The sequence below is a fragment of the Vanellus vanellus genome, assembly GCF_965231255.1.
Source record: "Vanellus vanellus genome assembly, chromosome: 6".
Classification (NCBI taxonomy): domain Eukaryota; kingdom Metazoa; phylum Chordata; class Aves; order Charadriiformes; family Charadriidae; genus Vanellus; species Vanellus vanellus.
This window is the reverse complement of record NC_138911.1, coordinates 28,924,569-28,948,523: the sequence shown is the minus strand read 5'-3', so window position 1 is coordinate 28,948,523 and position 23,955 is coordinate 28,924,569. Positions and strand designations below refer to the sequence as shown.

Genomic DNA, 23,955 nt, shown 5'->3' with positions numbered 1-23,955 from the left:
CCCCCTTGTCCTATCACTACATGCCCGAGGAAAAAGTCCTTCCCCAGCTTTCCTGTAGGCCCCCTTTAGGTACTGGAAGGCTGCAATAAGATCTCCCCAGACCCTTCTTTTCTCCAGGCTGAGCAGCCTCAACTCTCTCAGTCTCTCCTCATAGGAGAGGTGCTCCAGCCCTCAGATCATCCTCGTGGCCCTCTGGATGTGCTCCAGCAGGTCTATGTCCTTCTTATGTTGGGGACTCCAGAGCTGGATGCGATACTCCAGGTGGGATCTCACGAGAGTGGAGTAGAGCGTCAGACCAAGGCAGGTAAACGGCTTTGCTGGCCCAGAGAGGATGAGAGGCTTGATGGTCTTCCTTCTTGCAGAGGTGGAGGCCACCAACAAGTCAGAGCGGACACTTGTGAAGAGGCGGTGAGTTTCCCTCAGTGGAGCAGCACAATGGGCAGCAGCTCCCGAGGCTTGGCCAGAGCCTGGCTCTGCCTCAAAAACACCGGCCACGGTGGGGAAGAGATTGGCTGCACCCACTGCAAGGACGAGGGGCCAGCTCCAGACCCCCAGGGACCCTCCTGCACCAGAGAGTGGCTGCGCTGGGGCCATCGATGGGCTCCAGAGGGGACACGCTGGGGAGTTCCAAGTGAGGAGGAGCAGCTCTGCCCCAAAACAACCAACAACTTCACATAACTGCTTGTTTCTGGCCGCAGCTGGGGGAATAGCAAGGATTTGCTCACCATCAGGCACAGCCAGTGAAACAAGGCAGCTCAATTTTCACCGAAAAAATGTGTTTCTTAACCAGCTGAGAGTGAGGCAGTCTTAGCTTCTGGGTTTTTTGGGGGGGTGGGAGGGAGATTTTAACTTTGCAGAAAGTTTCACAGTCTGGGCTCCCATTCCCGTCTGAAAAACAAACCCATTTTAAAGAGCTGGGATTTCCCAGAAAGCAGACACCCACCCAGCACGGAGGGGGTGTGCAGGCTGACAGTGAGTGGAGATGCCCGCCCCGGGGGTTCGTGGGGTGTCCAGGGGTGTCCTGGGGTGTCGGGGGGTGCAGGGCCTTTCCCCCAGCCACCCCACGCAGGACCTGCTGGCGCATCCCGAGTGACCCCACATGGTAAAACCTGGGGAATGCAGACACCCGACCTGCGCAGTTACAGGCGTGGGTGTACGGCACGGCGTGGCGTGGTGTGGCATGTCATGGCTGCTGCCTGGGGCTGGCCCCACTACCAGCTGCGCTTCTCAGCTTCCCTGGGTTGCACTGTACTGAAATGATGGCTCTGCTCATGGCCACTGTTCCCCCCTCCGTGCTTAGGAGTAGCAGGTCCCCTTGTCGCAGAGGGTGCCCACCAGGTGCCAAGTGGGGGCCAGGTCTGGCCCCTTTGCCTGTCACTCTCACTGCCCGATGGCTTTTGGGGCAGAAAATGCTCTTTGCAAGCTGCAAAGCAAAGGGGAGGGCTCTGGCTGGACCTGAAGGCTCCACCAGGGCCGTGTTTAGCACAAGGAGATGCAAAGATGCTCCAAGTGAAAGAGGCTGTAATGCACATAGAGTCTCTTTGGAGACCCTCAAGAGATGCAGCCTTGGTTTCAAACAGGGCTGTCACACCAGGGGCTACCCCTACCCTGCTGGGACTGGTGATCCCATCGGCCAAGCAGAGCACGGCTCAGCAGAGACCAGCTCCTGGGTCTGGGGACATGGGGGATAACATAGGTGGAAACAGCAGGACAGGAGAGCTGGTGTGGGTGAGGAGCAGGAGGAGAGAGGGGTGGCAGTGAGAGGGCAAAGCCCGCAGTTCAGAGCAGAGCGCCGAGGGGGAAAAGCCATCCCCATCCTTCGAGCACTCCCTGCCAGGTCAGTGACGCAGGGGCAGATTCACCTGGTTACCATACATATTCATTGCCCGTTAGCCAAATTTACATTTAGCTAACTTTACACGACAGTGCCTGAGTGGATCACCGGCCTGGAGACACAGCTAGAGCAACTCCTGTTTGAAGAATAGTGTCTGCTTTTGGTTTCAGACCCAAACCCCAAACCAGTCTGACCAGCTGGGACCTAGTTTCAGGTTACACCCTGCCTTGCTCTCTGGGTGATTGAGTGGGTAATGATCTCACTCCCAGCATACCTCATGGGGTAGTTGTCTCTCCAGGTGTCCACACAGGCTGCATCCCCCTCTCCCAGCCTCCCCCCCCCCCCCCCCCCCAAGCCATGGGACCACCACCGCTGTTGCAGCAAGACCCGATGGTTCTCTCCTGGGCTACCACAGTCCCAGCAGATGCCGGGGCGCGAGACCGCAGGCATGACCCCTCCGTGGGTCATTGCTTCTCAGACACCACTCCCAAGTCAGATAAGACAAACAATTCCTTTTTTATTGCAACTAGTATTATCAGAGTGAGTACACACACACACACCAAAAAATAAAATAAAATAAAATCAAGATGTTAGGTTTATTGCATAGGCCGTGATAGGCTGTGGGAAAAACAAAGAGATGGAAGAAATGATACAAGACAGATCATGAAAAAACATGGAGGAATCTGACCAGCCCCAGGAACACTGAGGCCGATGCCTGCGACGGGGAGAAGCGTCCAGTCAGATTGCCAGCGGGCTGTGGGCAGCAGGTTCTTCCCTTCCAGCCCAGGCATTGTCCCGACAAGGCAGCTCTCCTGGAGCGGCACTTGAGAGGACCTGAGCTGTGCCCTGAGCCAGGCATGGCTTCACCAGAGCCTTCCAGAGCCACTCTGCCCTCGGCCCTGAAAGGGTCCAAGCGTATAAACTAAAGTCTGTACACAGATTTATGCTTCTTACACACACACACGCACGCACACATGCAAACACACACACATCGATTTCCTCTCTCTTCACAGCAGTTTTCCAAGAGCAGCAGGCACTGGAAGTTTGGGGATTGGTGCCAACCCCACAGCCGACAAGGCATACCAGGTACTTCAGAAATAGCAGCTTCTGCCCCCAGAAGAAGTCCTCGGGTCCCAGAGGTACAAGCCTGGACATCAGAGATGCAGCAGTGCACATCTGGGAAGCACCTCACTGCAAACAGCCTACAGGGGAACACACAGGACCTCGCCGAAGTGGGGATGTCACAGGCTGCCATGGGGCCAGGGGTGAGCTCTGGACCTCCCAGGGCTGGGCTCATCTTGCACTGGGAGGGATGGGACAGCAGGAGCAAGGAAGCGCAGGGACATTAGCTGGCAGTATCCAGCCCACTCCTGTGCTCTGGGAGATGCCAGGGACTCGGGTCAGGCTGCATGCTTGGAGGAGAGCACAGTAAAATCAAAGCTGCAGCAAAGGTCCTCTGCGAGCGAGCTGAATCCTTCCACCTTCCCCTCACCACCAGCAGGAAAAGTAGGGACATTTCCTTTCCTTTCGCGTAAGAATAAATAGGTATTTTCTCAATGTGTTTGGGTTCAGACTGAACACTGGAGAAGCAACCGGGGCAAGTCAGAAAGAAAATGGTCGACACGTACTGTACATAGGAGGCTGTAACTTGGCAGCCAGGCAGAAAAAAATCTAGGTGTGCTTTTCTGGTAAAAAGCAAAGGCTAGTGATTAAAGTAGGTATCTCTGTTTCCTTCCGTCTTGAAAACAGGAACGACTGGAGAGTGTCACAGAGCCCTTGGAGCAGGTCCGGACGGTTACGTGAATCTCAGCCCTCAAGAGGCTCACCATGATCAGGAGGACTGCTGGGAGGCAGGGCCACCTTGCAGAGGACTGGGGGAAAGGGAGGAAAATATGAGGCTGGGTGAAAGAAAGTGGCACTGCAAAAAAAATTGCTGGCTCTGGTGAGCTTGCACCATTCACCAACATGAATGCTACACAGATCCAGTCCTGGGGTCCATCAGTAAGTTGAGCGGAGTTGTGCTCCAGGTTTGAGCAGGAAGAAAAATGTAATTCAGAGTTTCACTGGACTGTTTGAAGTTAGGAAGGGATAGACATCAGAGAGCATCAAAATGGTCCCAGATCCTCACTTTCCCAGAGCAGCCATTTAGCCAAGTCAATCACAAACACTAGTACTGCCAAATCATGGCTAGATCTTGGCCTGATGCTACAAATGTCTTCGAAGAGAAACAGTCCTTCAGGTGCAGGCCCATCTCTAAAAATAAAACTCCAGAAGCTTTGGGGAGTGCCCCAGTGCTGGGCTGGAGAGAGAGAGGCTGTAGGTCAGACAGGTTTGGTGGCACTGCTGTAAAACAGATGCTCAGTGTCCTCTGTGGTGGAGAGGGTTGAGTTGGTAGCAGTGGTCGGCTGACGGCGGCGGCTGTTCTTCTTCCTGTTCTTCAGGAAGAAGTAGCCAATGATTGCCAGGACCACCATGATGCAGATCCCGAGGAGTACGGCAATCACTACCTCAAAGGCACCTGCAGGGGAGACATGAACACGTTACAAGGGCTGCTCCATGAACTCTGATGCAGCTGGAGCAGTCAGGAAGAAGCAAGCACAAAAGCTGCTGCAGAAGCTGTGCTGGCAAAGAGAAGAGGTGGGCAATAGCTGGCTTGACATCAGGGTGGTCACTGCACAACTGGGGAAAGAAGAAAGAAGGCAACTACATGGCATAAGGGTATGGCCAGGGTGTAGCCAGCCTGTCTCTCCCAAATTATGGTTCTCATCATTTCCCAGATGCACCACGCCCTCTAAAGGCTATTCAGTGACTTCAGTAGGCTTGGCCATTTGATACCCCTATGAATATCCAGCCCTTCTGCAATGCTGGCCTTGCTTCACATGTCAACAGGGAGGCCACCGAGGGGTGGTCACTGAAAGCACCTCCCAGTTGGGATAATGCTGTCGGAGTGAGCTATGGTGGATAGGCTGAGTTTGTGGGGAAAGAGCTTGTAGCACTGCTGTGAGCACTTGGCTACAGCCTACCAAACTCTTGCATGATCATTGGAGACAGTCAAACATGACGCATTTGAAAGCTGGTGTGAATTTAAATCATTCTCTATTATTTGCAAGGAAAGACAAAATATTTTTCAGGACTGGGTAAAAGCAACAAGCAAGATCTGGAGGAAAAACTGTTACTCACTTAACATAGCGCTTTGGGACTCAAATGATTCCCATCTCCGGCCAATGGCATCTGCTTCTGAATTGGGAACAGAGAGGGGGAAAAAAGTTTTACAAAGAAGGTTGGGAACAAGTGATAGGACAGGTTTCAGAGGAGCATATTTCCAGTGCTCTGCAGTGACTGAATGCAGCATCTCTCTTGGCAGCCATGGTACTGAGCTCTCGGGGCAGGCTGTGAGGCACAGTGTAGCTGAGGGTGGCGCTTCAGAAAAAGCAGCAACAGTTTGCCTCCTGAAAGATACAGCTTGGCAGAATTCCTCCTGTTTCAGCTGTTGGCCTCCACAGCAACACATACAAAGCTCTACAGTGTAAATCTTTACCTCTTGTTTGTTTAAACCTTTTGCCTAATATGTGTCATTGAGGATTTTCTTAATTTCTCCCCTCCCACTTGGGGAGAACTGGAGCCAAGCTAGAAAGTTAGATTCTCTTTAGAGAGGCCATACCATATCTCTGTCCCTTTTCAGCACTCAAAATGTTTTCCAGCTCTGAGAAATGACAGGCTGCATTGCAGAAAGATGCTGTAGATACACATTGTTCCCCGTAAGACATTGCTCACGTTGAAGAATGCTGTGAGGCATGGCCAGGGTTTGAGAGCAGAGCTGCTCTGACTGAAAGCTCCCATGTCACTGCCTCTTTGGGACCACAGAATTTAATTTGGAGTGATTTTCATAGCTTGATCAGTAAAACTCCAGCCATCACTGTGACTGCTTACTTGTGATGCCTGAACATGATTTCATGCACTCTTCCTCTTCTTTAAAGTTGTTGTTGTTGCCACCACAGCCCCCGTAGGTGAAGGGGTCACATTTCTCAGAGAACGGGTTATAGTACCAGCGGGGGATGCTCTCAGTGCACTGTCCGGTATCAGGCAAGTCCACACAGTGACCTGGCAAAGAAAGGGGGAGGTGCTCTAGCCCAACCAGAGTCTTCCCACAGCGGCAACATTTTCTGCTCACAGCAGAAGAGCACAAGCACCACGGCAGAGGGAATCCACAGCTCTTGGGTCCCCACTGCCCAGTTGCCAGCTGCTCAAATTGGCATTGCCAAGGTGAGCTGCCACCCACCCGTAAACCCAATTAGCAGGGAGGAAAATGAACATCAGAGTGTGCAGTCATGTTAGACCTTGGATTCAATCCTCTGCAGAAGTCACCTGTCCTCCTTGGGAGGCAGAAGTCACCTGTCCTCCTTGAGAGGCAGAAGGCAACAGGAGGAGCCCGGACACAGAGAAACCACAGTTTGGCTTAGGTCTCCTCTACAAGCAAGCTGCATTTAAACTGACTTGGGATATACTGTTTTATCCCAGTGATAGTGCCACTGTTTACACTAGTACAAACAAGGCAAAGGCATGGGATCGAGCACAGGCATACGGTTACTCGTATTATGCCTTTGTTGTGTCCCTCACACTGCTTTGGTTTGCACTGTTTCCAAAAAAGTGCTGCAGGGTAGCACTTTGTACAGGCCTGGTACTGTGCCCAGCAGGCAATATGCATGATACCTGCTTGGGCGGAAAAAGTTTAGGCAGGAGAGTGAAAGCCTGCTGTAAACAGCTGTCCTTAAGGTCAGAGAACAGGCCCTTGCTCATTTTTAGTACAGGGACTACCCAGATGCTACACCCATTTTTGGAATTATACAGGGAACCAGTTTTACCATGAAATAACTGACTGAAGAAAAAACAAAAGCTGGTAGATGTCAGCCTAGGTGCTCTGGATGGTACTTACCTTGCTTATGTGTGACATTGATTTTCTGTAGTCTATTGAACTCACGAGCATCTGTGAGAGAAATATTTCAGGTTAAAACTTCTCTCACCAGTTGAATACAAAACAAATGCCTCTGTTCACGCAGACATGGGCAGACAGAGCTTTCCTGCACATTCCTTTGCCACAAGCCACGGAAAGGGGCATATAATTTGAGGTTCTTAAACATCTCAAAGCTATGAGAGGAACATGGGAAAAATAAAATGTAATAATGAGAAACTATTCCCAATTTCCACAAACATAGAGAGAAAACTAAGGAAAACAAAAGCTGCATTCTTAGGGTTTTTTTTTTTCCATCAAGAAGTATGGGGAAACTGCTATCACTCTAGGTTTTAAGAAGTGTGAAAGAGCACTAGTATAGGATATAAGATAGGGCAAGAAAGATGAATCGTATGCTTGCAACCTAAAAAAGCAGCAAAACACCCACGTATAGGAAAGAGATTATGGGAATTCTGGCAGAAGAGGGAGGGAAGGAGGAAGGAAGGAGGGATTACAGACTTGGGCAGCTCGCCACTCTGCATTTACATCAGCACAATGTGAGGATGTTAAGGGGACTGTGGCACTGGACAGACTGGGAGGAATCATGGTTTCATTTCCCATCTCTCAACTCTAGGAGAGCAGGTAAGGTCAGTCAGTGAGAAAAATATTGGCACGGGAGGGGACGACAGGCTCTGAAGTCTTACAGACAGGTGCAGAGAAGAGAGTCAAAGAGTATTTAAGAGGCAGGAAACAACCCAGAAGGAAGATCAGCTCTTGCAGTCAGCAGAGATATGGGAGATGGCAGAACCTGCAAATATAATACTGTGGAAAGAGGTAATGCAGGGTCAGGAGATAAGAACAGAAGGCACCAAAAAGCACTGAGTCAACACCTGTAACTTACGTTGCACTCACCTCTGGGCAGATACTAAGTAGTCTAAGCCAGAATTTGAAGTACTTACATTGTTCACAATACATCTCGTCTGATCCGTCGGCACAGTCGAGAGTTTCATCACACTCCAGGTAGGCGTCGATGCAGCAGCCATCCTTGCATCTGAAGAAGGGGGACTGACAGTTCCCATTGCACACTGCACCAGAAACAGTTCAGATAGAATGAGTTTTAATGAGCTTTCTCCCCGCCTTTATGAAGGACTTGAAAGCTGCTGATAGGGCTGGCAAACAAGAAACAAGGCAGATTAGTTAAGGTCTCTCTTCATTGCCACTCTGGACTCAAAAAAAATATAATTTCTTGTTTATAAATGAAACGTTGCTCTGAGAACAGCCATGCTTCCTCTCAAAAAAGAAGTACACAGAAGGTGGAAGCGAGAATGAGCTACTCAGGAAGAATATGGAGACATTGCCTATGCGCATGGGATTAAATTAGGAAAGCCAAACTGAAACCTGCACACCGGACTGCGAGAGCCAATGGAGAAGAGCGGTTATTCCCCTTTGCTCCAGTGCTGAGTACTGTGCCCAGTTCTGAGCTCCCCAGTGCACAAAAGACATTGGCATATTGGAATGAATCCAGTAGAAACTCAGCAAGGGGCTGGAGCACAAGAACTAGTATGTGGTTATGGAAAAGGGAGAGACACACTCATTTTGGAGGTGGCACAGTAACAGGATGAGCAGCAACAGACATGAGTTGCAGCAAGAGAAAGTGATTCTATGTAAGGGGAAAAAAATTATAATGAGGGTTATCAAACACTGGCACAGGTTGTCCAGAGAATGTGTAAAATTTCCTTTGTCAGAGATATACCCAAAACTGGACTGGATGCAGTCCTGAGCAACCCAATGTGACTCAAAGCTGGCCCTGCTTTGAGTAGTGGGTTGGACCGGATGACCTCCAGAGGTAATTCCCAACCTGAATTATCTTATGACTGAAAGTGAAAGGCTTAGTAAAGAAATTAGTCTCCAGTGCCTCACTTTCCACGCTGGCTGAGTGCTAATCAAAAGCCACAGGAATGGATGTGAGACACCGAGTCTGAGCTCGCAGCAGGATTACACAGTGGTACAGGAGGCTCACCTGGCTGTTGTCGCCCACCAACAGAACCTGCAGAGATAAGGGGAAAAATAAAATAAATGTACCACCACATAATTTTGTCAGCTCAAGATCAGCTTTATATTGCCTTCATATCTTGCCTAAGAAGTACATGTTTTATTGAAGCAAGCTCTGCAGGGGTTGGGAGGGGAAATACAGGTGTCCACCACCCAGAGACCCCAGATGAGTGGTACCCATGTGAGGCAGGCCTGGAGGAGCACAGGGGAACTTCCCACCACTAGCTAGACTGTTCTGAAACAGTCTTTCTTTTCCAAGGCTTTTGCCTCCTCCTTAAGCTGTGCCCCGCAAAGGGCCTTGCAGAGGCTCGGCCCATCTATCTGAGGTAGTACTCAGTCATTCTCAGGCTTGGCTGAGAGGGTGCCAAGGGAGAAGATTAATTTCATTTGGGGAGTGAAGCACTTCTGGCTCCCCCACAGCACAATGCTACCCTCTGGATTTAGGTTTCAGATGTGACACAGAGATTTGGTGAGGGTTTCTGCAGCCAGAGACACACCAGGGACACTGACCAGGGGGAGCAGTGCTCCAGGAACTGAGTCAGATACATTGGCAGTGTAGGACTAGGACTCCCCATCCATAATTAGCCTGGTCTCCTCAGCTCTTTGGGCTCTAACTATCTGCCAGCCAAGAAGCTGCAGTACCTGCCCACAGAGTCATCCTAATCCTATGAGAAAGCTGGGGCTGATTTTTGAAGCAGATTCACCTCTAACATTCTTGCAGGCGAGTTTACACTCCTCTTCCCGTAAGTAGTTATTCTTGTTGGGCTTGCAGCCACCAAAAATGAACTCCTCACACTGCTGAAGACTCGGGTTGTAAAACCAACGTGGAAAAGATCCTCGACACCAACCCACCTTCTTAGGAGTCAAACAATGCTCTATCAAGAAAGTTAACATAAAAGGTTCTGGTTAGCTTGCTTTGCCTTCACTTATACAAAGGAGAAAATCTTCCAAAGGAAAGTTTGTCAACAGTGTGGACACTTGTCTGCAAGATTTATAAAGTCTTAAGCAGCATGGAGAAGGTGAGTAGGGAATCATGGCATATATTTTCTTATATGAAAGGCAGGGTCATAAAATCAAATTAGAAGGTGCCACATCCATAAAACCGAAGGAGCTGCTTCCCCACACAGCACACAGTTAAGCTGCGAAACTCCTTGCTTCAGGACGTTGCTGCTGTGCAAAGATTACATGAGGTCAAAAAGGGATTTGTGCATGGCTATTAAATACAAAGACACCATCTTCTGCTTAAAAAAATCTCCCAGTTGTAAATTCCTTGGGGACCAGCCAAGCATAGTAGGGATTTACTGATAGCATGCCTTGTTCTTGTACTCTTTAGAAAGCATCAACCTCTGGACACTTTTGGATGCAGTGTACTGGATTTTGGACAGACTATTAGAGTCACCTGACATGGCTGTTCTTATATTTTTATGGTACCTGTGGTAGAAGGAGAAATTCCCTGCTTAGCTACTAGTCAACCATTTGTCCAAAACCTGCTTGCTCCTAATGCACTTGTAATGCTGAACATTTTGATCATTAAACAAGGCCATTAAAGTAAAACATACAAATAAAGCCAGGGACACTTGGAATGTCATGCAGATGGCTCCACCTGTCCTGCGGCTTAAGGGAATTAAGGCCTTCACAGCAAAACTATGGAGTCAACAAGACCTTTCAGGTTCTCCTGTCTTACACCCCCAGCTGCACCTGGGCTTCAGCCACTAAGGCATCACCCAGCAGAGGGCAATGACATGCAGAGAGGATGGGGTTATCGTAGGCCACCTATTCCGCAAAAGGATGCGAAAACCCTAAAACAGACTGCTTTGAATGTAGAGACCTTCCACTACTGCTCAGGTGCAGGCTTTTCCTGGGAAAAGTTGACATGCAAGTCCGGTCTCTTGATTGTGCTCTTTTCCCATCTACCTCTCTGAGAAGACCACCAGTAATGCCAGAGCAGCATCCAGGCTTGGGGACTCCAGCTAGACATCCGCAGGCTCAGGCTCACCTTCAGTCTGCTCAGAATTCAGCACCGTGATGGTGATGTTAGTGAAGTCTTGCTGTTGTGCAGTGTCTGTGACAGTAAGCTGGAAGACGTAAATCCCCGCTTGTAGGTTGGAGATTTCTACCTGATCTTCTTCGTGCTTCTGAGAATGCAAAAGAAAGGCTTATGCAGAAGAAGGTACTTCTAATGAGGGAGTGAGTGGAGCCACACAAGGCCCATGTTCCTGCATTAGGAAGGAAGGAGCTTGGATGGAACGCCCCAAGCAGATGTCTGGCATGCAAGATCTCCCAGTGCTATACAAACCCCCCAAATCCATGGGCTGATACCCAGCTGGAATAGCAGAGCAAAAGATACCACAAGATTAATTAGATATTTCATATTTTGGGACATTGGGAAGGCACGAGGGAAAATAAAAATCTTTGGAGAGTACTGAAATACCTGCAGTTTTCATTTTACTTATTTAAAAATAAAACCCATTATGAATAATTTACTTAGTACATAAGGAATAAGCTAGGTGTACTTAAGAAATATATACACTTGCATTTTGAATATGACAAGCATATTTAGTTTTAGAGATGGAAGTGAGTGCCTATTTCTTTGCCTACTGAGAGATTTCTAAAAGAGAGTGAATTATTTTCTCGTTGGTATTATTGGCACAAACTTTTTCCCTATATTGGCTGACAATATTGGTCCTCCATTTCCGTGCTATCTGCCTTTTCTGTTAGGTTTCAAGAGAACACAGAGTTGCCATATATCATCTTCATGTAGTTAACAGCATAATACTAGAGGACTCTTATTTATCCCCCCCCACAAAGTTGCTTTGGTTGGGCTAGGGGGAAGGGAAAAGGAAAGGAGCACTCCATATTTCCACAGCTCCCTCAGCACCCTAGACCTAGTCATTGCCAGTCTTCAACATCAGCTGTAGGCCTGATGCACTTGTTTGCTAGTTCTTCCAAAAAGTGCTACCAGAGCTCCATATGAGCTCTAAGGCTTTCCAGAGTGTTTTGCAGAAGTTTATCAGTAATCATTTGCTCTTCTAAAGCCACAATTCACATTTAACATCTATAAGACAGGCAGCGTTCACACCCCATAGATCTTGGAGTCAGTCAGGAGACATGACTTCTGCTCCAGCTCAGATAAAATAGGAGGGACATATGCTCTAAAGTGAGGCAAAGTCCAGGGAAAGCCCCAGGAGAACAGAAGCAGAGCCTGAGACTGGATTATTCAGAGTCAGAGGAGGAGAAGCACCAAAGTGGAGCAGAGCAAAACTAAGGGCAAGGCCCTCAGTGAACTACAGAAGCTTGGAAGCAGACGCAACTCTTGCACCGAAGCTTCTGCCCTCATGGGTGCTCCCACCCAGGCAGGTCAGGTGTTGGTTAGGAAGGTTTGAGATGGCGTCCTGGTGCAGGGAGCCCGAGACCTGGAGAGGCCCAAAATGCCATGTCCCAGTAGTGTGGGAGAGAGTGGGGGCAACTGCAAGGAGTGCTCCATAGTTTTTGGGAACAAGCTTGTGGGTGGACTGGCTTGAGGAGGGACGGAGGGACAAAGTGACCTCTAAGTCAGTGGCTGTGAGAGCCCAAACTAGTGCAGATCACAGTTGATGCTGAGCAAGCTGCTTCCTTCCTGCAGCTCCCTACCTTCATTTCCACGGAGGGGTCACCAAGGATCTGTTTCCATTCATAGCTGACTATGCCTCGGTCATCCGTGCTCTCTGTGCCTCTCAGTATCACTGGCTCCCCGGGCTGTACCCTCATGTCCATGCCAGTGTGGGCTATTGGAGGACGGTCATCTGCAGAAGAAGTGTAGAACAAGGCTTGGGTAAGAGGCTGAAGGGTCCAGTCCTTGACTCCATTACAGGAAAACAAGGGAGGGGGATTATTCCAGGCTAAACCAATACAGACTTCAACCACTGAAAGGAAAACACTTTTATAGAGCTGTGCTTCTTGCAGCCTGAGCAAGCAACAGGCAATCAATACCGTTATTACTGCCCTCACTAATTTAGTAAGTCCACAACTCACTCTGGCAGTGCCTTTGGGCCAGTTGGCTCCCTGGCCACTTCTGCCCACACGAACCACCGCAAGAGGGTGTCCCCGTGGCTACAACCGTTGTACTTCTGACCATTGGACCACATCCTCGCAAAACAGCACAGAGCAATCTCCACCCTCCACTTAGGGAGATGACCTGATGTGGGTGTTGAAGAATGTGGAACTGACTCTCATCATTCTTACCACCATCTCTAAGCACTATATTACTGTACTTAACCAGAGCTATGCAGGATTTGGATGGAAAATACCACTGCTCCTCAACCTTATCTTCCACCCCACTCTCTGTCACGCATGCCTTAAAAAAAGCACACAAATGTCATTCATGAGATCATTATTTTGTGCCATTTCCACAGACTAGCTTACAAGCAGCCTCCACAATCCATTAAACACTTTTCCCAGCTCTAAGCATATGAAAACTGATCCCTGCCTTTGCCAGCAAGAACAGCCTGAACAATGACACTGTTGAGCCTGACTCATAACTGCTTTTGGCCTGAATGCCTCTGACCACAGGTTTCCTGCCTAGCTCAGCCCATAAAACTCCACCTGGTAGCACCTGTACCAAGTCCAAGACCCAGTGTTCGCGTTCAACCTGAGTCTTTTGTAAAGGCATCGTTTGTCATTTAGAAGCTAGATATAAGTCACTCTACCATTACACTGTTACATAGACTGTGTCTGAAGGACAGGATTAATGCCCAAGCCCCTTGGAAAACTACTCCATCAGCTAATTACTTTCACTGTCATTAACTTGCTCCCAGTTTCCTGTTTGAGTGTTTCTGGATTCAGGTCCCAGCTGCTGACTCTTGCTAGAGCTTACTGAAGGAACCCTCAACATAAGGCATATACACAAATGAACCTGCCATTCAAAACAAGCTACTTTTTAGTTCTTTCATCACTAAATTCAATAGGATAGAGGCCTTTTCAACACATTCCAGATCAGCATTACCACAAATCCACCTAGAATCTTCTATTTTCTAGTATCTTCTACCAAATGAAGACCTATTCATTCTACCCAGCTCTTAACAAATGCTGCTGCCACCAAAAAGTCACCAGTGAAATAAACTTTCCCTTGTTTACATGTTCGAGCATTGTGCCCAGCCTGTTTGGCCGCAGAATCGGGGATGGTATGTGTGTAGCAGCCCTCTGAGGTCCTCCCTGCAGCCTGGTTCCCAGCCACAGCGCCACAGCTTACCTCCCTCATCACCAGGCTCATGGGGCTGGGGTTTTACTCTACAAGAGGTCAGCCACTTCTAGCTTGTGCAGCTGCAGGGCTTCCGGTTACGTTTATCGCACCGGTCTGTTTGCTCTCTACAGTCTGGCACTGGTTTTATCTTTTATTCCATCTTTTTGTGTAATTATTGGGTGGGAACAATACAAGATTCTTTCAAACCTCTTTCAAAACGGAAGAGGGGAGATTTAGAATAGATATTAGGAAGACGTTTTTCACTATGAGGGTGGTAAGACACTGGAACAAGTTGCCCAGGGAAGTTGTGGATGCCCCATCCCTGGAAGTGTTCAAGGCCAGGTTGGATGGGGCTTTGAGCAACCTGGTCTAGAGGAAGGTGTCCCTGCCCATGGCAAGAGGGTTGGAACTAGATGATCTTTAAGGTCCCTTCTAACTCTAATCATTCTATGGTTCCATGATTCTATGAGATCAAGTTCATATTGTTGAGCTTGAGCCAACTACCAAATTAGGCAGAAGAGACCCAGCTGGACTGAAAGAGGCCAAGAAGATGACACCTGCATCACAAGCAGAGGAGCCCACCCTGGTGTCCTCTCACCTTTGGGTGAGGCACACCTCCCTGCCACTCCTTCCTTGAGGCTGCATGCCAGAGAGATGGGTCCTGAGTCAGGCACAAAGACTGCTGAAAGACACCAAGCAGGGCCAGTGAGCCTGGCACCTCTTGGTTTTGAGCAGGACTGGTAGAACAAATAAATGGAGTTTCGCTTTATTTTCAAGTGGTCTTGCCATGAGAACATTCATAGGAGAAAGCAACGACTGGAGCTGGCAATACGTTCTGAACCAAGCAGGGAAAAACAGCCCCACAAGCACCTGGTACACAGCACTCACTACAAGCTCTGGAAAGGGGGGTATGTTCCTGCCATTCCTCCCAGGCAAACGCCATGAGCCTGGCAGGGAGAAGGGCAGCCTGCTCCCTGACACCCTCCTGCCAGGGTGAGCCCAGCAGATGGGTGCAATTGCACAAGCGGAAGACCGGTTCTTCAGCAACACAGAGGCCAATCATTAACTCACAACAACTCCAAATCATACCTTTCCTTGACATTTTTAAGCATGTAGACTTCAAAAACAAACAAACAAACAAACAAAAAAAAAAAAAACAAAATTGCAGGCCAAACATTTCTTTGGGTTGTGGATTGCACAGTGAAGTAAAAGCTTGGTTCTGCTCAATAAGACAGCTACCTCTCCAGATCACACCTCTGATTAGCCAAATTCCCCGACCCTCCTCACCTCCAGAAAAATAGTGAGAGTATTTGCCTGTGTGTGGTGGCTGCCAGCCAAGGAGGAACTCCCACTAGAAATGAAGGACTTTACTTCCAGGTCTCTCCCTTTTCTCCGTAGGACATTTAAAAGCTCAGTGACTTTGGAGTATTTCTGCTACACTGACTATATGAAGCCTTCAGCAGCAACGTGGCTATTCTCCACCTGAGCTTCATAACCGAGCACTGACTGAGCCCAAGTGAATATCAACAAAATATTTGTAGAAGGGGGAGTCTCCAATTCGGTTCTTTTTGCTCTGAAAGTCTGTTTGAAAAATGAAAGTTACCCTTGCTATACTGCTCTTTCGACGACGGAAAGTTTCTGTTGTAAAACTCTGTAATTAACAGTGAGATTAAAACTTTATGATGCTGTTGTGTGTCGTGCTCTTTACTATGGAACACATGCTCCTGGAGTCACATCATTAAGTGACAACTTCAGCTTCCATTTATAAAATACACTGGAAGGTGAAATATCTTTTCTTTATGATCCCAGAGAAAAGCTTGAAAAAAATGCTTAAAAACAAATTCATACGGCTCACAGTGTATTCCTGCCTTGGTCTCTGTTTTTTCCTCTTTTAAAAATTTCATCTAGTTTTAAGACTTATGCAGTCAGTGGTTTGTCTGGCTTCATCTCTGACAATGAGTAAACTTGAACCAAAGTTGATGAGGGAACAGGAATCTAAAAGATATTAAATTCCTACAAGGGGCTGCCACAGTTAGCATCTAGGTCGGGGGAGAGACCCCGGTAGGGACCTCGCTATCCGAACATGCAGGCACCAGTGAAATCCTGCAGCAGAAAGCAATTGCAAAACTCCCAATTTGGGGATTTCTCTTTTGGAGCTCGGGTATCAGCTCTTGCCCTCGAGACACAAATTCACAGAGAACCAGATTTCCTCCATTCCAGCGCTCATGCAGGTACACCCTGAGTACTTGAGACTATAAAGTAATGCTTGAAAATACCTCAGAATGATGTGAAGTTGCCACTAGGAAGAGCTGGAAAGCTTTCTCATGGCCACCGAGGGGCTCTTACAGCCCAATGTCATCTGCCAGTGCAGGAGCAGCATACAAAGGCGACGAGTGCAACTTGCACTGGGGACACTGAGGCACTGCGAAGGGAAAGACCTCGCTGGGGACAAAAGCCACCGCTCAGAGCCACGGGGCAGGCCAGTAGCACAGACAGGAGCAGAAATGAGGCCACCCAAATTCCAGCGCCCGTGAGACATGCAACCTCAGAGATTTCAAGTGTCAGAAGCCAGCGGAGCCTGCCTGCTGCACAAGCGGGTGAGCAGGGGCAGGCGGCAGCGTGGGTCTCCCCACAAATGCTAAAGCTCTGCTCTGGCGTTGCTTCCAGGGAAGTCATTTGAAAGAGAACAGCTTTCAGGGAGGGTTCATTCAGATCTCACCCATCGACACTAAAAAACTCTCTACAGTAATGGGCATAGGTAAGGAGGGAAGATGCTGCTGCCGCAGTGTTAATTTGCCTGAGGAGGGGGAGAGGGAAAAGGGAACATGGGCAATGCAACATAGTCCCTGGAGAAATACAAGCTCTTTCTGTAGGGGTTCATCCTGGCTGGGCAGCAAATACAGTCATCATAAAGCCATATAGTTTTCTGACAACTCATGCAGAGCCAAGCAGCTCTCAGCATTAATTTCTAGAGGTTTCTATAGTGGTTTGTAAGAGGTGCACACAGCAGGTCAACTTAACCTCTCTAAAACAATACAGCATGACTATACGGATTATATTTTCAGAATAATGCAATCTGTTGCCGCCCCCAGGCTCCCTCCATCCTTCCTCAGGGTGTGGGAAACTAGTCCGATTTGCTTTAGCGGGCAGAGGGAGAGAGTCTCCCACAGGTCTTCGTGCCATTTCAGTAGAGATCAGTTTGTTACTCCAGTCTCCTTAGATAACTTCACAGCCACGACATGAGGTAGCCATAATGTGCGGCACTTCGGTAAATTCTGCATGACAAACAATGGTTTCACTGTGAGCGGAAGCTGGACCAGGGAGCGGGACCAGCTGGTCCCCGAGGGCCCTGCCAGTACAGTATACCGTGGCCACTGAACCTGTGATGTGGGTACTGAACATGCAGTTCCCCCTCTCCTGGCCTGAGCTGGGCACTGGAGGACGAGCGGCAGGCTCAGGGCTGAGCAGCATGAGCCAAGGGCACACCAGTGACCGGACCCATCTCAGCCCCAGATGGGATCCCAGCACCGCTTGTTGGAATTGCACTGTGCCCACAGAATGGAAACCAGCGTGGGACCAAATGTTTGAGGATGGATGAGCTTCAGACTTGGTGAGCTGTCCTTTTTGAACGCATTACCAAAGTTTTAACCTGCAAATCTCTCTCCACGGCGAGGCAGGAGCAGACACATCCTGAACCCTGCGGGTTCCCCAGCGCTTCCCGTCTCCCACTCACAAGGCCTGAATTCAACAGGAGAGTGTCACCGAGCATTTCACAACCACCACAAAAGGTTCAGTTCAAGAAACGGACAAAGGTTCAGGGAGGTTATTTTCCAGTTTCACACCCAGAACTGGTTTGCCTAGACCAGAATAAGCTCGGGGTAGTTACTTAAACACTGGGCTCCATTATTACCAATAAAGTGCATGGCGAGCCTGCCCCTCCCCAATGAGCCAGGCAGAAAACTCGCACCAAAGTTCAGGCTGGGGAATCATTTAAGAGGATAGTGCCTTTTAACAATAACATCAGAGACTTTGTGCTGTACGTTAGCTGGAACAGGCAAGAGGCAGAGCCAAGCTGTCGTCACCAGCTTACACAGGACTCAGAAGCTCTTGTTCTCCAAAATACTGAAAATGTACTCAGGTGATCTGCAGACGCTAGATTTCAACTTATTCATTGTTGCTCGTACCCACAGGTTTTTCTGGTTATAAACCAGTAAAAGTGGTCGCAGTGGGGAAGAGCAAGGGCACCTCTGTCCCAGTGTTTGGTTTCCAAGTCTTGCTGTGGATGCTTAAGCAAGAGCAAGAACATGGAAGCACACACAGCGATACTCTCTCAGCTTTCAGCTACTTCCATCGGGCTCAGGAAACGCTCCAAGATTAATTTTGACCATTCAGCTGCTCCCAGCCGCGCTCTCGCTTTCCAGTGTTATCTAGTCTCCTCCTGAACAGATATAAACCTCTTAATTCAACGGGTCTGCTCCCTCTAGTAGTATTGTGGGTGGGTCTTGCAACATGTGGCTTTTTTGTTTAATGTCCCCCACTGGGATCACTAAATATATATTTCACTATTCACTAGAAAAAAAAATGCTTTTAATCAGCATTACTGCAGAGGATGTCTAAAGATTGCCATATAGGCATACCCTAAAGGCTCCTAGGACACCTGACAGCAGCACATAAAGGAAAGAGATGGATGACAATAATGATGGATGGGCATATAAGCCTCCTGCAGACCTTAAGAGCCCTGTCTCAGGGGGCTGACAATAACCGGGGCTCCAGAGCAGCCATGGAGCTTCACATTTTAACAGCGATACAGCACAACAGTGGGAAGACTGGACAGTTTTGTCTCCAGTGCAAAACTTGGGCCAAGATTTTTTGCCTATAAACATTTGGGAGGAAAACCCGACATGCTGAAAACGGCTTCCTTAACGCTCGGTTCACCGGGCCTCTTTGGGCATCTCCCAAAGGTCTGGAAACAAAAATGCGGTAGAGCTTCGTTATGCTGCCAGGTGGACACGCTCAGCATGCAGAGGCGCCTTCATTTGGCCTCCTGAACCTGCACCTGCACCTTTGTGCCCTTCCTCGGTCCTCTTTGGTGGCTGCCAGGCACCCACCTTCCTGCCCAGACAGACCTATTCCTCCTGTGTGGACCCAATTCCAGCATCGCGGCTGGAGAGGGGCTTGGGGTTTTTCTATTTGGACCTGAAACCAATATCGAGATCTGCATTCTTAAGTGCCTCATCAGCTGCTGTGGGGAGGAGGGCCCAGCTCGTATGGTCGGATTTAGCCCTTGTTATTATTTGCTATTTCTCCAGTAAAATAACTCCTTTTCATCTCCGGATTAATAAACAGTAATAGTCCTTCGCCTCTTTCCCTGCCAGCCCTCCGATGTCATCCAGTGCGATTCGGAAAGCTTTTGGTATCCATCAAAAGGCAATGCCTAAAAATTTGGGGAGAGGAGGGAAACGTGTTTGCTGTTGAAGCACAGCACCAACATCGCAGCCGGACCCAACCGTGCAGCAGCGAGCTGCCCCGCTGTCTGTCCCTACAGCCAGAGACCTGCCCAGCCACCCTGCACCCTCCGAGGGTGCAAACACGGGGTGTAGAAGGGACCGAGCCCTTCCTACACCCGCAGCAGTATCATGGCGCAAGCCCCACGTGAGCGAGGAGGGGCATGCCCGCGCCTCGGCAGGCAGGCAGAGTATCCCTCACAGCATTTCTGGCACGTTCTTCCCTCCTCACGGATAAGCCCTCCCGGGTCTTCCTGCCCCACCGCAGCCATCCCAGCATCTCCGAGAGGAGCGTTAGATACAGTCCGCAAGGCAGCCACCTGTGTGTGGGCGGCGGGGATGCTCCAGCTAGGTGCCACGGAGTGGCAAACACAGCGCTGCTGGTGGCACAGAGAGCTCAGTGACACTTTCTGGAGAGCCACACGCATGCGATGGCAGGCCCCGCGGCCAGCCCAGGGAAGAGGGGGGCTGCAGTCTCCCTGTACGGGACGCTGGTCCGCAGAGGTGAAGAGACCAAATTGCTCAACTGTACACTGTATTTTAATCTAATCTTGTGAAATCAGGATGCACTGGAGATGATGCATTCCATTCTCCTCCTACAACAAAGCATGTAGGAGTTCAGACAGCTGCCAGCATGCCACCTCCAGTCCCGGAGATGTGGGCTTCAGTCCCTCACTAACTGCAGCTCCCATGGAAAGGATTATGAGCCTGGAATGGAGACGCAGGACAACTACTGCAACAGTGAGACAGAGATTTGCCAAAATGCCCTAAAATGGAGTGGGAAGCAACTAGGAGGGACAGAGGACAGGAGAACCACTTCTGCCACATCACTGCTTAAACCAGTGACACCCAAGGGCTGCTCCAGAGGAGCCGTGCCCTCCTCCAAAACCCCTGCACTGACACTTAGGATGGACAAAAGTGGTCAGTGTGGGGTTTGGTGCCATTTCACACCTCCGGCACCTACAAGGCTCACAGGCTGGTACATCCCAGCAGACGATCGAAGACCTATTCAGCTTATGTGGTCCAGCCTAAGCCCATGCGCTAACCTGGCTGCTCCACTTGTCCTCTCCACAGATCCTTTCCGTCCCCGTCACAGGTGGGCTGGGAGGGAGGGAAAGGGTTACCCATACAGATATCCCCTAACAGCCCACCTGTGCATCAACATATAATAAACTGGTTATGGTTGCCAAAGACCCAGCCAGGCTAGAGACGTCCTGGCCTTGTATAGGCTTCCTCCAAAACACGGAAGGAGGCAAAAGGAGGAACTGCCATGTTTTCAGCGTTTCGGAACACACTGCGTTTTTTTTTTTGGAGACAGCAGGGTGCGTGGCAAGCGGCCAGCTCCAGATTAGTTTGTTTTCCACCTGGTTTTCTGGGTCCAGGTGCAATCTTTCAGAGCAAGGAACCAGGGATGAGAAACCCACCTCCAAAGTGAGAGTTTTCTAATCAGCCTCCCCCAGCTGCTCCCCCTCCCTCCCCCAGCAGCGAGGACCAGCCCCAACAAGCAGAGCGATACTGAGACACCTCACCATTCAGGCTGCTGCTCACAAGACTAAGGCTGTGGCAAAATGAAAGGCAACTAAGTGGATTTTGTCCTACTCTCAGCCCCTGAGCAATTAAGAGATTAATGCAGCCCTTTAAAATGCGGTGATGCGTAGATTTTTAGAGGATTTCACTTTCCAACCTCAAAGGCCTGGGGGGAGGGAGAAGAAAAACAATGCCTTTTTCTCTACCTTTTCAAGTATCAAAAACTCAGCCTGTGTTTGGTAAATACTCACTCCACCCACTTCAAATCGGTTAAAGAACGATTCCCTCCCCATTTACTAATAGGTAAACTGAGGCACAGAACTTAAGTGAGTTCATCAAAGTTAGGGAAAACCTTTGTGGCAGCGGTACATATAGAAACCCCATCTTTAACGCTGCTTTATCCCGACCATTTGGCAGCACAGCTGCACAGGTGATGGCTGGAGGAGCTGGCACCAGTGGCCATTAGTGCTCTTCCAGCCCTGGTTTGCACAGATCCATTATGGGCACCTTACCACTAGATCCGTGATCCTGCATTGCCAGGTAGGAATCGTACACGTCCTTCCTCAAGAAGTTGAGAAAGCCAGTCTTCCGGCCAAACCTGCAGACGAAAGCCTGCTCGTAGAGGCAGTTGAGGAGAAAGCAGCCCTGGATATGGTCTTCCTCCGTGCCCGGGACCTGCTCCACAAGAGCCAGGTTACAAGCGGGGTCCTTACAGCAGGCTCTCATGCAATCCCTGCTCCGATAGACCATGGGGGACGACAAGAAGGTGGCTCCGTTCTGGACGGAGGCGTCTGTATCCAGCACCAAATCCGGCATCCCTGCTGTAAAGTCCTCCAGGCACTTTTCACCGAAGGGTTTTTCCTCCTGCCCTTCTCCGAAGTCCACCACCAGCACCAAGCAGACCCAGAGCACAAACCATGGACCCGGACTCCCTCTGGCCATCTTGGTGCCCCGATCCTCACCTCCTCGAGACCTTAATCCTTTCCTAAAGGAAGGAAGAAGATAGATGAAGCTAAGAGGGACAGTGTCCAAGTGCATGACACCTCAGGGCGAGCGGGGACCCTGAGCGTGGCTGAGGCCGTGCTCGGGGTCCCCGCTCGCCCCAGGGTGACAAATGTGTCCCCCCACCCTCCAACTCATTCCCCGGCATGCACTCTCTGCCCCCCACCTGGCCGGTCTCAGGTGAAACCGATGCTGGGAGCAGGGTGTCCCCCTCGTTCCTCCCCCCCCCCCCGCTCCTTTGCCCTTCAGGTGCGCCTTCAGCTGCGTCCAGCGGAGACAAAGGCACAGAGCGCACAGGTAGTGAAAACCAACTCCCTCAGAGAGGAAAAAAAAAATCCAGTCACTCCCCTGCATGCTGAATTGCGTAAGAGGAAGGGGAGGAGAGCTGGCTGATACCATCTTCCACTCCTCTGACGAAGGGAGCAAAGGTTCCCCATGGGAGCCAAGAGCGGTACCCTCCTTCGTGCAGGTGCAAAGGCACCCACTCCAGATGAGCATCCCACCAGCCGGGCGCTTGCTGCATCCCTGTGCTTCAGCTGCTTTGAAGGAACTGAAAGCCGGAGAGCACGCTGTCTGTGTCCTCCGGTGGTAGCCCTCGCGCTCCAGTGGGGCCAGCTGCATGGCAGAGAGCACCATTAGCCCAGGTCTCGCTAGCCCAAATGAGTCAACCTTGTAGCTGCATCGACAGCGCCAGCTGCCATCGCTGCTGCGAGGGGCTTTGTGCTTAGCGCAGGCATCAGGAAATCGTGAATTCCCTGCTCTTGGGACACTATTCCTGAGTGAAAAGCACTTGGTAGCGTGGCCGGAGGCTGCCTGTGTGGCGGGAGCTCTGGCACCACAGCAGTGAAAATTTTTGGTAGTCGCCCCCCACTGATGAGGAACATTTCACTACTTGATCTCATACAGATCAGTCGCAGCCTGTTTGTGTTGCCCTTGCCTCGCAGGACGGTGCTGTTTGGAGCCACGGGAACACAAAGGCAGCCGGCTATTACTTCCATGTATTTTCACCCTGCTTCTCCTTGCGGATCCATGATCGAATTCCCTCTGTTCAACAGATAAACCGACGTCATCCACCTCCTCTGTAAACAGTCCTAAATCCCCTGGGTAAATTATTATCGCTCTGTTGTAGTCCTTAGGAGAGCAGGGAGTGCTTGTAGTCTGCTTGGCCATTATTTGTAATGAAATATTGCATCACTTAAAACAACAGCAGCAAATGTCAGATAGTATTGGCTGGCATATCTTCAAAAAGAGATGATGAGCAGCAGCTATGCCTTGAAGAGCAGCTGGCTTTGTGGTTTTGGGGACCATTCTGGTGTCCGGTGTTTCAATTCTTGCTGCTTCTTTCTGTACCTCTGATCCACCCTCATGTACCTTCACAGGAATTATTAAGAGTCCTTAGACACATGTTTTCCCCTCTTGGCTGTCACAGACAAACACTACGGGAATGTAACATTGTGGGAATATTATTTTCCAGTACCTCTTATTACTTTCTATGGCCTGATGCTGATGTTTGTGTATAGTACTGACTTCTGTTTGAAAAGGGAATTGCTTTGATCTGGCTATGGTAGGATATAAAAAAAATATAGGCAAAGCCTAAACTGAAAATAGATGGTAGGGCAGTAGGAAACATGCGTGTCTGCAGAGCAGAGGGATTTTTTTGCTTTCCTTATTTGCTCTATGAATCTTTGTCAGAAGAAGTGTGGGTGTCTCCCACTCCATGCTCAGACCCCATCTCTATACCAGGTCTTTAGGATCTGCCTGCAGACCATGCCAGCAGTAAAAGGAGAGCTGACTTTCCTGTCCTGCACATCTAAATACATGCAGGAGAAATAAAAACAACAACGAGGTTGTCTCCTCCTTTTATTCTGCA

The 23,955-nt window shown here is 49.6% G+C and overlaps 1 protein-coding gene across 1 annotated transcript; it reads right to left on the bottom strand.

The window, feature by feature from the left end:
• Window positions 1-3,934: 3,934 nt before the first annotated feature.
• On the bottom strand, window positions 3,935-22,025 carry SPINT1 (serine peptidase inhibitor, Kunitz type 1; the record flags this gene model as incomplete). The annotated part of the gene is made up of 10 exons (XM_082485323.1): window positions 3,935-4,352; window positions 5,015-5,071; window positions 5,765-5,935; window positions 6,768-6,818; window positions 7,742-7,867; window positions 8,803-8,829; window positions 9,539-9,709; window positions 10,831-10,969; window positions 12,465-12,616; window positions 21,596-22,025. 10 exons carry the CDS (start codon window positions 22,023-22,025, stop codon window positions 4,156-4,158), a joined length of 1,521 nt encoding a protein of 506 aa, XP_082341449.1. The 3' UTR covers window positions 3,935-4,155.
• Window positions 22,026-23,955: the final 1,930 nt, after the last annotated feature.